This window comes from Salmo trutta, chromosome 27, assembly GCF_901001165.1.
Source record: "Salmo trutta chromosome 27, fSalTru1.1, whole genome shotgun sequence".
Taxonomy (NCBI): Eukaryota; Metazoa; Chordata; class Actinopteri; order Salmoniformes; family Salmonidae; genus Salmo; species Salmo trutta.
The window spans coordinates 670,041-682,293 of NC_042983.1; the positions used below are offsets into that span (position 1 = coordinate 670,041).

The window sequence follows — 12,253 nt, forward strand, 5'->3', positions numbered from 1 at the left end:
TTGGGACCAAACCTACATTTGTTATTGAAGTAGAAGTCCTGGGAGTGCATTCTGACGAAGAACAGGAACGGTAAGACCATTTTTCTTATAGGAAATGTGATTTTGGTGAAGGCTAAACTGGGTGGGTGTCTAAATAGCTAGCCCGTGATGGCTGGGCTATGTACTTAGAATATTGCAAAATGTGCTTCATCCGAAAAGCTATTTTAAAATCGGACATATCGAGTGCATAGAGGAGTTCTGTATCTCTAATTCTTAAAATAATTGTTATGCTTTTTTGTGAACGTTTATCGTGAGTAATTTAGTAAATTGTTAGTAAATTCTCCGGAAGTTTGCGGGGGGTATGCTAGTTCTGAACGTCACATGCTAATGTAAAAAGCAGTTTTTTGATATAAATATGAACTTGATTGAACAGACATGCATGTATTGTATAACATAATGTCCTAGGTGTGTCATCTGATGAAGATCATCAAAGGTTAGTGCTGCATTTAGCTGTGGTTTGGGTTTTTGTGACATTATATGCTAGCTTGAAAAATGGGTGTCTGATTATTTCTGGCTGGGTACTCTGCTGACATAATCTAATGTTTTGCTTTCGTTGTAAAGCCTTTTTGAAATCGGACAGTGTGGTTAGATTAACGAGAGTCTTGTCTTTAAAATGGTGTAAAATAGTCATATGTTTGAGAAATTGAAGTAATAGCATTTCAAACGTTTTGAAAATCGCGCCACAGGATTAGACTGGCTGTTACGTAGGTGGGACGATTTGGTGCCACCTAGTCCATAGAGGTTAAATGCTTCTGGCAAAAAAGTTACAAAATTCATTTTGAAGTGCATGAATGTAAATATTCAATGCTTTCCATCTACTATGTTACTTAACGATGATAGCTCCTTGAATCTCTTAATCAATCAGAGATTATTACTGCTGGCAGGTGCCACTGCCGCAAAAAAGTTGTTGGCTCATAGATGGCTATCACCTCACCCTCTCCCAATTCACCAGTGGACACAGTTACTATTAGAAGTTCTAACAGAAATATCAACAGGGAGAATGAATTGTGCTAGTCAAGGAACAATTGAGGCCTGGACAAATATACTCTGTAAAGAATAACCTAAGCTAAAGCCCAACAAATACACACATCCAAATATACACACTCTCTGTAAACAGAAATGATCATGTTTGTCTGTAATTAAAACTTTGTGTTGTGAATTAAGATTTAGCATAGTGAAAACTAACGCAAATGTACATTTTCTCTTCCAGGAGAGGATAGGGTGTTCATAACTCTCCCTTTGAAATATTTCCGAGGCTGTTGTCTTGGGAGAGCAGTTAGTGAAATTCTGCACTTCTATTAAGTAGTGGGCCTTCCCTGTAGCTCAGTTGGTAGAGCATGGTGTTTGCAACGCCAGGGTTGTGGGTTCGATTCCCACGGGGGGCCAGCACAGGAAAAAAAAAAAATAATAATAAAATAAAAAATGTATGAAATGTATGCATTCACTACTGTAAGTTGCTCTAGATAAGAGTGTCTGCTAAATAACTAAAATGTAAGTATAAAGTTACCTGGATCCGGCCGTAAAAGGAGGTCCCAAAAAGCATTTGATAGCCTTCAATAGCGACTGTACTAGATAATTTTAAACCTTTTTTTGTAAGAACGTAGAATATGGGACTAATTTTAAGAAATTTTGCTTAATTAATTTGATTAATATTATGGTGTTTCTATTCCAAGAAAAACGAAAAACCTTCTGGGTTTCTGTTAGTATGGAACGGAAAATATGGCACTGACAACGTGACGGTCGGGAGTAGGCTACAGTACTGGGCTATTTAGCTAAAGAATCCCCGTGTTGTGCAGGCACGTAGGAGACCGGGGTTCAATTCCCTGACGGGGAGGAAGGAGTAGGCTGTCCTTGTAAATAAGAATTTGTTCTTAACTGACTTGCCTAGTTAAATAAAGGTTACACTAAGAGCATTACAATTACACAATTAGGGTGTAGAAATGTTGTCTAACCAATACCCAAACGGAGATTCAGTCAAAATAAAAATCTCATTGATTTATCAAGACCAGTCCCCATGCTTGTCTCAGAGCAGCACGAAACGGTGCTAAAATAGTTGTAGGCTATTGCTTCAAATCCTATTGCTTCTAACTTCAATATGCTCTTTAAATAAATAAGACCTACACCACTTTTAACAGCACATTACTCAACACTAGTGAGACTCATGTCGCCTACAGTATATTTTTTGATATGACGTGACTCTCCGCCAATAATTACATATAGAGGATTGGAGGATTCTAAATTAAAACCAAAAGCTGCCTCATTGGTCTCCCGGTGGCAGCCGGCACGGGTATCTGTACCAACGCATTTTGCATTGCGATGCGGTGACTTAGCTATGCCACTGGGGAGGCCCCATCCACAAAGTATCAAAATACAGAGAGGTGTTGGTAAAGGTATATTGTCCTGCTTATACCCCATAATGGGCTGTTATAATACTGTACATGGTGTCAAGGTCAGGATAACCAAAACATGTATTTATTAAAGACTATCAGAAAGAATGTTGGTACTTATTTATTTTGATCCAAAGCCATGAATGAGTGAGTCATGAATGAGTGAGTATTTTGGCCTTTATTCAGATTTTCAGATTTATTCAGATTTTATATAGGTGCCGCTATATGACTGCAATCAACTTGATAATATAACGATATTTTGGAGGTTATTTCGTTTTCAAAAAAACAAAAGTGAGTGATTGTAATCTGAATAAAGGCCAAAATAATATTTGTCAAGGCCAAAACATTTATTTCTGTTTTAGAGGGAGAGAAACGCTGGGCCAATTGAGCACTGCCCTAAATAAATAAAATGGGGCTCCCAATCAGGGTCAGATGAGATACATAATAATACTTTTTGTTGTATTATTTGTTTTGTCTTTTCTGGTGGATAAAACTGAAATTGCAGCCAATCCCGGCTGGTTGTGATACAACCAACCTAACTTAGAAATACATTTGATGATAGAAGGAAGGTAGGGGGAGAATTCTAAGTCTATTGTCCAACTACCTGCTAATAGCCATAATGGCGCTGTACAACATGACCGTGTGTGTTTGAAAGAGTATTTTACAGTAAGCAACAATTTGTTTACCTTCATTAGACAACTTTGTTCCAATATTTCTGTAATTCAGTGATATTTATTCCCATAGTAATTTGTTATGGATCCATAACTAAATAAATATCAGCATTGTGAAAGAGTATTTTTATCATTATTTTATTAACGAAAGCATAAAGATGCCATTATTAGTTACATTGTTTTTGTTTGAATGTACAGACTGGCACTAAGAACAGCGGGAACGTTTCCCTAGTCAGCGCCATTATTAGTGCAATGCCCCTTAAAGTGTTGCTCTGTGCTACCCAGTGTGGCGGGGTTGGCATCCACCCCCCTTCCTCTTTCCCCATGGGCTAGGTCCGTCTTCTGTGCGCAGCTCTGCGGCCCATCCCGTGCCCCCTGCCCTCGTGCCTTGAACCTCATGCGCTTTCAGTGGATACAGCTGGAGAACTACAAGGCAATCCCATTGTGCGCCACTCGGGAGCCATGACTAATATGACCAATAAATATGGTCCTGCTAATAACAGGGTTAATAATATATCTGTGAGAATATCCAAGGTGCTTTTATATAATTCTAAATTAATAATAATAATCGCTTTTTAAAAAAAATAACAATATTTTGGAGATGGTTTTGCTTTCAAATAACATCAAATGAGCGAGAAAAAGGCCATTCTTGAATGAGACATTGTTACTAATTTGCAAATAAAGCCAGTTTGTTATTTAGAATTAGAATTGCGCCACTCAGGCGCTGTACAACGTGACCGGTCGGGAGTGGGCTACAGTACTACAGTAAGAGCAAAACAATCCTAACAAAATAAAATAATAAAAATCTAGTGTAACAACAGTTTTAGTAAGTAATACTGAAGTCGTACACAATTATCAGTTTCTATTTAGGTTTATGTCGCCCATTCATTGTCAGTTAGAGACACAGTAGGACACAAATACATAATCAGTGCTCCAACTCCCCTTGCACTGGTCTGGAGTAATGAAGTGGTGACGCAGGGTACCGTACTAAACCACAAATTACCTCTAAGTCCCGCAGCATAATGAGTTCTCCTGATAAGAAATGTACTGAAAAACCCAATGTAAACCTGGAACACAGAATGTTTTAAATGTCTTTAAATAATCAGTCTGAAGTATAGAGAAAGAAAAGAGAAAGAACAGAATCAAATAAGAACAGACTCACTTTATGGTGTTGTATAACCTCTGTTCTGACTTTCTGGTCACCCTCGCCAGAAAGGCTAGAGACATTAGGTAAGATTTAAGTATAATATGTAATGCTGGTAAATATGAAGAAGTGTATTGCTGTTGTTGTTTTTCATCTTTGCTTCAATTCTCACCAGATTGGGTCTGCTGAATGGTCGGGATTTCTCCCTAAGGGTTAGCCCTCGAACTCCCTGACCCTGTAACTCTGCGGTGAGGTTGCCAATTTGATATGGGAATATAAGCCAGTTTGCTAAATGGTTTCAACATTGTGTTGTTGTTCTCTTTGACATTTGTCTTAGAAATTTGTATTAAGAATGTAATAATTAGTCATACAGTGAATAGTTTTGTCTGGATTTCCTGAATCAGAAATGCCCTAAACTGTTGTTCTGGTCTGTCTTCTCTCGAGGTTATGGCGATAGTGACTCCAGATGGTATCTCAATGCATGGAAGGGATAATTAGACCGAGAGCAGTGTGAGCCTCACCCCCTCTTACCGGCTGAAGTAATGGCGACAATGGCGTTCACTATTCTTCACCACTTCTACCTTAGACTTGAGTCCGAGACAGCAACCTGTGTAGTGTACAGCCTCCAGTCGAAGCTATCAACTGCCTTTTCTCTCAGGAGTGCGGCATGAGTCCTGGGAACGTCCATGTGGAGTGAGCATAGAGAAAGATCACATCCAAACTTCTCTCATGCTGCTGGTGTACTGTTCGGAAAATGGATAAAACAGAATGGACCATAAAGGTGGCTCAGGTGAGAGATTTGTCTGCTTGGAAAAATCTGATTACTCCCCAGATATTGAAACCGGGACATTATGAAGGGCCATCCACTTTGACAGGCATTAGTTACATGTGTGCCATTGTGCGGATGAACTGTAAAGCTAAGACACCAGAAGAATGAGTGCCGGAAGGGAGGGGGGTGGTCAACCGTGCCCGTAATTGATTTAGGGTTGCCCACATTTTTTTATTTTGGGTATAAGGTTGATTGTGGGGGTCTCCACACTGGGAGATTTATAGTAATTTAGACAAAACATGCATTGAGATACCGATCTGTTATTAACATGCCACTCACGACAGTGTAAGATAGGGAAAAACGGGGGCCGTGCTGAGAAAGGTTATTGCTGTATATGTATTCTAGGTTGTGTGGAACATGTGTGTGATCATTGTTCCAGATGAGGGACTGTTGGAAACTGACTAATTGACTTCAGCACATTTTAGTTTGTTTATAACTATATAAGTGGCCTAGCAGTAGTAACGAATGTGTTATGGTTTAGATGGAATGATCTATGTGCAAATGTATTTGTGGCCGGAGGCAAAGTACAAAGAGGGCCTGTCTCAGAGACAGAATGTTCCCATAAGGGTGAGATAGGAGTCATATGATAGCGCTTCTACCATAGATTGTGAACTATTGCCCTATAATACTGTCTTCTAGCTTTACTGATTGATATTATTGTATTCTCTCTAAGTTTTGCATCATGATATTCACTTGAGTAGGAATGGGTCACTTATTCTCAAATAGTTGTTTGTGTATGAGTCCGGGTAATTAACAATGGACTGAGGCAAAGTGCAAGAATGTATACTACTGATAAGAAGACCGGGAGATGTGTGGAGGAGTACCAAAGGTTCTGGACTCGGGATGGGAGGATAACACCACCTGCCTAGACACAGAGATTCATTGTACATCCTAGACAAAGGAGGGGGAGGGCTTGTCTGGGGAAACAGAGGGCCAAAGTGAGGATGACATTGCGTGGGAACACCTCCTGTAAAACCTGCAGCCTGATGGGGAAGTCTGGGTACAAGCATGAGGAAGTATTTTGAGCCTTAATTTTTGTGAACCCCAGCAGAACAGTATCCAAAGGTATAGTTAGGCTAAGGGAGAGTGAGAATCGTCATATTATGAAACTTCAGTTTTTGCCATATATGATTATGCATAGCTTAACGCATTACTAACACTTGTCATATATTGTGTTTTCTTTTCAAGTCTTTTGCTATCACTCTCTTAGGAACCGGAAGGAGGAAGAGAAAGTCAAAATCTCCAGCTGAAATGTCCTTGTCAGTTGTACAACAGGAGGGGTAATGGCAGAAAGGGGGGGAGTAAAAATGTGCATAGTGTGATTATAGGTTTGAGGCCTGGGCTTTATGCCATGAAAGCAGATTACATAGTCAGAGGCCATAAGTCTCGGAGGTGTAAACATCCAAATCAACTGAGAATATTAATCATGTTTTCTTTTCTGTTTATTTATAAGTTATTTCTAAGTTTATTTAATGTTGAACAGTATGGAGCTACTAATTAAAAAAAAGGGATTGTTGGATTGTAGCTTGAAATATACTTTTTCATGATACCAAACTAGAACTTATTGATTATTTTACATGTATAAGGAATGTATATGTTGGGGTCAATGAAGGGTGGAAAGGAATTTGATGTATTGAAATTTACCGAGTGAGACAAGGGGAAGTGCAGAAAGTTAATTTTCTGTTCGTAAGGAGGGAGGCAAAGGGCAACAGTCTAGTTAGTCTCTGATAAGGCAGACCGGCTGTTGAACAAGGGAAGAGTGAGGAATTCGACTCGAGGTCAAGTCAACAGATGAAGTGAGAAAAAACCTTGGGGAGGGGGGACTCAATGACTCTCCTACTACAGTCCTATCTCATATACATACACTTCCACACCCACGAAGGTTCAAGCATCAGGCAGGGCCATGACTACACCAGTGAGAGGAACTAATAAGTTCCTGCCTAGCAACAGAGATGTATTGGCTGTCTAGATGTGTAAGGAGTTGACCCTGCCTAGTAGGAGGTTATATGTGCTTGTGTAATCATACCTTGCCTTTGCAGCTGTATGACCCAGTGGGTGAATAAACTTGGGTTTGAGCTTTTTCTAGTCGTCCGTTTGAGTTTTTTACTCTGTTTGTTCAGAACCTAACAGATGGCATCTGACCAAATTATGCAATAATTTAGTTCTGGGTTAACCGAGATTACCAACTAAGTCCCTGATCTAAACACTCCATAGAACCCCATAGGATAGCTACTAATGATAAAAGCTAAAGTTCCTGTTCAATCCTGTGTTGAAAGACCAAATTACTCAGTTGAGTAAAATGGAATCATGGAGTTAGGGAGAATTTCAGTCCGTAGAATCTTAGTCTTCCGGAAGATTTCAAAAGGTCATTTCCTGGGTCTCATTTGGGATGACAAAGACCTGTCCTCCTACTCCACCTGCTCCTCTCCAGGTTAGGAAGACATCTCTACCTATGTATCTACAGAGACATCAGAGCAAGGGTCAGTTTCTTAGGTAAGAATATTTAAAATGCATCTAGACCCAACTATCAACTGTTATGGCACTTATTGGCAGGTAGATGACTACAGAGCCATTGAGAGGTTGTAGCTGGCTGGCAGCAAGGTAATTTGTGGCAAGGCAGAATTGAACTGAAGAGCAAAAATAAGCAGATCCATGATATATCCATGCGGCATTGTCTATGAAAAATACCTAATCAGCAGACTGTACCGGTTGAAGCAGACTCAGAGGAAACCATCTGGAAATCCTATAACATCTCAATGACCAGAAGGAATAAAAAGACTGTCAAGACTCATTGTGAATTGTTTCATGATGATATATAGCCCACAATCTCAATGTATCACACATACAAGTCCAACAGTCTGACAGAGAATCCTCATCTAATTCCACTGGCCCCACTAGTAGCAGGATGTAGCTTAGGAACGTTATTAGCCCTGCCTGCAGTATCTTGTGGTTGCAGGCAGCAAAGCAAAGCTGCTCTCATCTCACAGCATGGCTTCAATATTGCAGCATATTGAGTCCTTCCTACTGCAAAAGCCCTTAGGCAGGAGTGGAGCAACTACTAATAGGTGGCACTGCAAGCCCTAAATGTTGTCGCCATGTATAATTTTATTTATTTTTCTCCTAAATCTACTTAAGAGCAGCAATGACTACAGCATTGGACATCTCTCATCTCATTTCGGGGGGTGTGAGCTCACCTTGGTCCTACAGCGAGAGTCCCCATCCGGGTCGGTGAGTTTCCCTCCATACGCAGCAGGAAGCTGCTCTGGGTCTATGTAGTTCAGCAACACCTCCTGCCAGTTGGCTGCAGAACAGACAGGTAAAGAGAGAGAGACTGATATTACCATTTTACGTTTGAGTTATTTAGCAGATGCTCTTATCCAGAGCAACTTACAGTAAGTGCATTCATTACCTTTACTGACCTGAAGGGTTAAGCTGGGTAGAGTTAGAGACGATGCAACCATATACTGTATGAATTCACAGCGTATGGAATGTTCCTACTGTAATAGAAATGCCATGCATAGAGCTGACATGATTCAGCATTCTGGAACAGTATATTTTTATGGGAACATTCCAATGGAAATACAGAAGTGTCTTACCACCCAGGACAATGATCTTGTTGCGGGTGATCTCACTCAGGAAGTGCTTGACGAGGTTGTAGGCCACGGGGAAGAGCTTGGGGGCTGAGGATTGGAAAAGAGAGAACATGTGTGATACAATGGTGTCTAATTAAGGTTTGAGAGATGTGAGACACACAACATAAGTAAGTTTACTAATGGGATACTAAGGGGTAACATCTCCCTCTGGAATCCTTAATTGGTGAAATTGCCACCTCCGTTTGGGATATTACAACAACAAAGAAGTTACTGCAAACAACAATCATGGTTCTTTTCCCTTGGAATTCATTGCACGTGTGATAAAACAGCAGAATATGTACTGCATTACTTATTTTTTAAATACTGCCGGACGTTCTTCTTCTCCATTTCATCAACAAAACAAAAATAATAACAAAGGTGGTTGGGGCAAACAGTGGCTCTGTTTCCCCAAATGCGGATTCGATCTTTAAAGAGTCATGTCCATTATTCATGGTTTCTTTAGGATCTATCTTTTTCAAATGTACAAAGAAACGATAGCATAGTTTGTCTTCTCCAGATAATTTCTCCACATCCAGATATAATAGATTGATATGACGAAAAAGTGGTGGTGAAACTTACCTTTAATGACAAATAGTCTCTTGAGGCCCTCAGGGTAGTTGTCTTCAAACATGGTCAGGATCTGTAAGGATACAACACTTTAATCAGACAGTATCATCTCAGATCACTTTCCCCCTATGGATTCAACAGAACAGTGTGTGTGTGTGTGTGTGTGTGTGTGTGTGTGTGTGTGTGTGTGTGTGTGTGTGTGTGTGTGTGTGTGTGTATACACCTCTCCGTAAGTCTCGATGGCAGGCTTCCACAAATGTTTGAGACCCAGACCCTCACAGTCATAGATCATAGTAATGGCTTCCACATGCCTCCCGAGCTGGAGGAGAGAGAGAGCGAGATAGATGGAGATGGAGAGAGAAATAGAGAGGGCGGAAAAGAGAGAGATGAGAAGGAAGGCAGAAAACAGAGGGAGAAAGTGGAAGGGAGTGTTAAAAAAAGTGTTAATAAATGTACACTATATGACCAAAAGTATGTGGACAAAAAAGATGTTGGCTCTTAGATGGCAATCACCTCACTCTCTCCCAATTCACCAGTGGATACAGTTACTATTAGAAGGTATAACATTGGAAACATCGACAGCGAGAATGAATCGGTCTAGTCAAGGAACAATTGAGCCTGGACAAATATACTTCACTCTAAAGGATAACCTAAGCTAAAGCCCAACAGATACAAATAAATAATCTATAAATCCCAACATGTACACTCATAAAACAAATATGTATATATATATAAACTTCTGACTTTATAGTTGAAGTCAGAAGTTTATTAAAACTCGTTTTTCAACCACTCCACAAATATCTTGTATACAAACTATAGTTTTGGCAAGTCGGTTAGGACATCTACTTTGTGCATGACGCAAGTAATTTTTCCAACAATGGTTTACAGACAGATTATTTCACTGTATCACAATTCCAGTGGGTCAGAAGTTTACAAACACTAAGTTGACTGTGCCTTTAAACAGCTTGGAAAATTCCAGAAAAGGATGTCATGGCTTTAGAAGCTTCTGATAGGCTAATTGACATAATTTGAGTCAATTGGAGGTGTACCTGTGGATGTATTTCAAGGCCTACCTTCAAACTCAGTGCCTCTTTGCTTGACATCATGGGAAAATCAAAAGAAATCAGCCAAGACCTCAGAAAAAACATTGTGGAGCTCCACAAGTCTGGATCATCCTTGGGAGCAATTTCCAAACACCTGAAGGTACCATGTTCATCTGTACAAACAATAGTATGCAAGTATAAACACCATGGGACCACGCAGCCATCATACCGCTCAGGAAGGAGACGCGTTCTGTCTCCTAGAGATGAATGCATTTTGGTGCGAAAAGTGCAAATCAATCCCAGAACAACAGCAAAGGACCTTGTCAAGATGCTGGAGGAAATTGGTACAAAAGTATCTATATCCACAGTAAATCAAGTCCTATATCGACATAACCTGAAAGGCCGCTCAGCAAGAAAGAAGCCACTGCTCCAAAACCGACCATAAAGAAGCCAGACTACAGTTTGCAACTGCACATGGGGACAAAGATCGTACTTTTTGGAGAAATGTTCTCTGGTCTGATGAAACAGAAATAGATGCTGTTTGGCCATAATGACCATCATTATATTTGGAGGAAAAAGGGGGATGCTTGCAAGCCGAAGAACACCATCCCAACCGAGAAGCACAGGGGTGGCAGCATCATGTTGTGGGGGTGCTTTGCTGCAGGAGGGACTGGTGCACTTCACAAAATAGATGGCATCATGAGGAAGCAAAATGAGGTGGATATATTGAAGCAACATCTCATCAGTCAGGAAGTTAAAGCTTGGTCGCAAATGGGTCTTCCAAATGGACAATGACCCCAAGCATACTTCCAAAGTTGTGGCAAAAGGGCTTAAGGACAGCCCTGACCTCAATCCTATAGAACATTTGTGGGCAGAACCGAAAAAGCATGTGTGAGCAAGGAGGCATACATACCTGTCTCAGTTACACCAGCTCTGTCAGGAGGAAAGTGCCAAAATTCACCCAACTTATTGTGGGAAGCTTGTGGAAGGCTACCCAAAACGTTTGACCTAAGTTAAACAATTTAAAGACAATGCTACCAAATACTAATTGAGTGTATGTAAACTTCTGACCCACTGGGAATGTGATGAAAGAAATAAAAGCTGAAATAAATCGTTCTCTATACTATTATTCTGACATTCCATATTCTTAAAATAAAGTGATGATCCTAACTGACCTAAGACAGGGAATTTTTACTAGGATTAAATGTCAGGAATTATGAAAAACTGAGTTTAAATGTATTTGGCTAAGGTGTATGTAAACTTCCGACTTCAACTGTACATACAGTTTATATACACTACCGTTCAAAGGTTTGGGGTCACTTAGAAAAACACATTTTTTGTCCATTAAAATTACATCAATTTGATCAGATATACAGTGTAGACATTGTTAATGTTGTAAATTACTATTGTAGCTGGAAACGGCAGATTTTTTATGGAATATCTACATAGGCGTACAGAGGCAACCATCACTCCTGTGTTCCAATGGCACGTTCGTTGTGTTAGCTAATCCAAGTTTATCATTTTAAAATGCCAATTGATCATTAGAAAACCCTTTTGCAATTATGTTAGCACAGCTGAAAACTGTTGTCCTGATTAAAGAAGTAATAAAACTGGCCTTCTTCAGACTAGTTGAGTATCTGGAGCATCAGCATTTGTGGGTTTGATTACAGGCTCAAAATGGCCAGAAACAAATAACTTTGTTCTACTTGTCAGTCTATTCCTTGTTCTGAGAAATGAAGGTTATTCCATGCGAGAAATTGCCAAGAAACTGAAGATCTTGTTCAACGCTATGTACTACTCTCTTCAGAGTAGCGCAAACTGTCTCTAACCAGAATAGAAAGAGGAGTGGGAGGCCCCGGTGCACAACTGAGCAAGAGGACAAGTACAGTTTAGTTTGAGAAACAGACGCCTCACAAGTCCTCAACTGGCAGCTTCATTAAA

General features: G+C 40.1%; 1 protein-coding gene across 3 annotated transcripts in view; it reads right to left on the reverse strand.

Moving 5' to 3' along the window:
• Window positions 1-12,253, reverse strand: part of LOC115164094 (SEC14-like protein 2) — a 52,873-nt gene that overhangs the window by 11,335 nt on the left and 29,285 nt on the right. For all 3 annotated transcript variants that reach the window (XM_029716210.1, XM_029716209.1, XM_029716211.1), the window contains 4 exons: window positions 9,493-9,588; window positions 9,282-9,342; window positions 8,667-8,750; window positions 8,265-8,371 (listed from right to left, as the gene is read on the reverse strand). In XM_029716210.1, coding sequence (XP_029572070.1) covers window positions 8,265-8,371; window positions 8,667-8,750; window positions 9,282-9,342; window positions 9,493-9,588 — 348 coding nt within the window. The remainder of the gene's footprint in view (window positions 1-8,264; window positions 8,372-8,666; window positions 8,751-9,281; window positions 9,343-9,492; window positions 9,589-12,253) is intronic.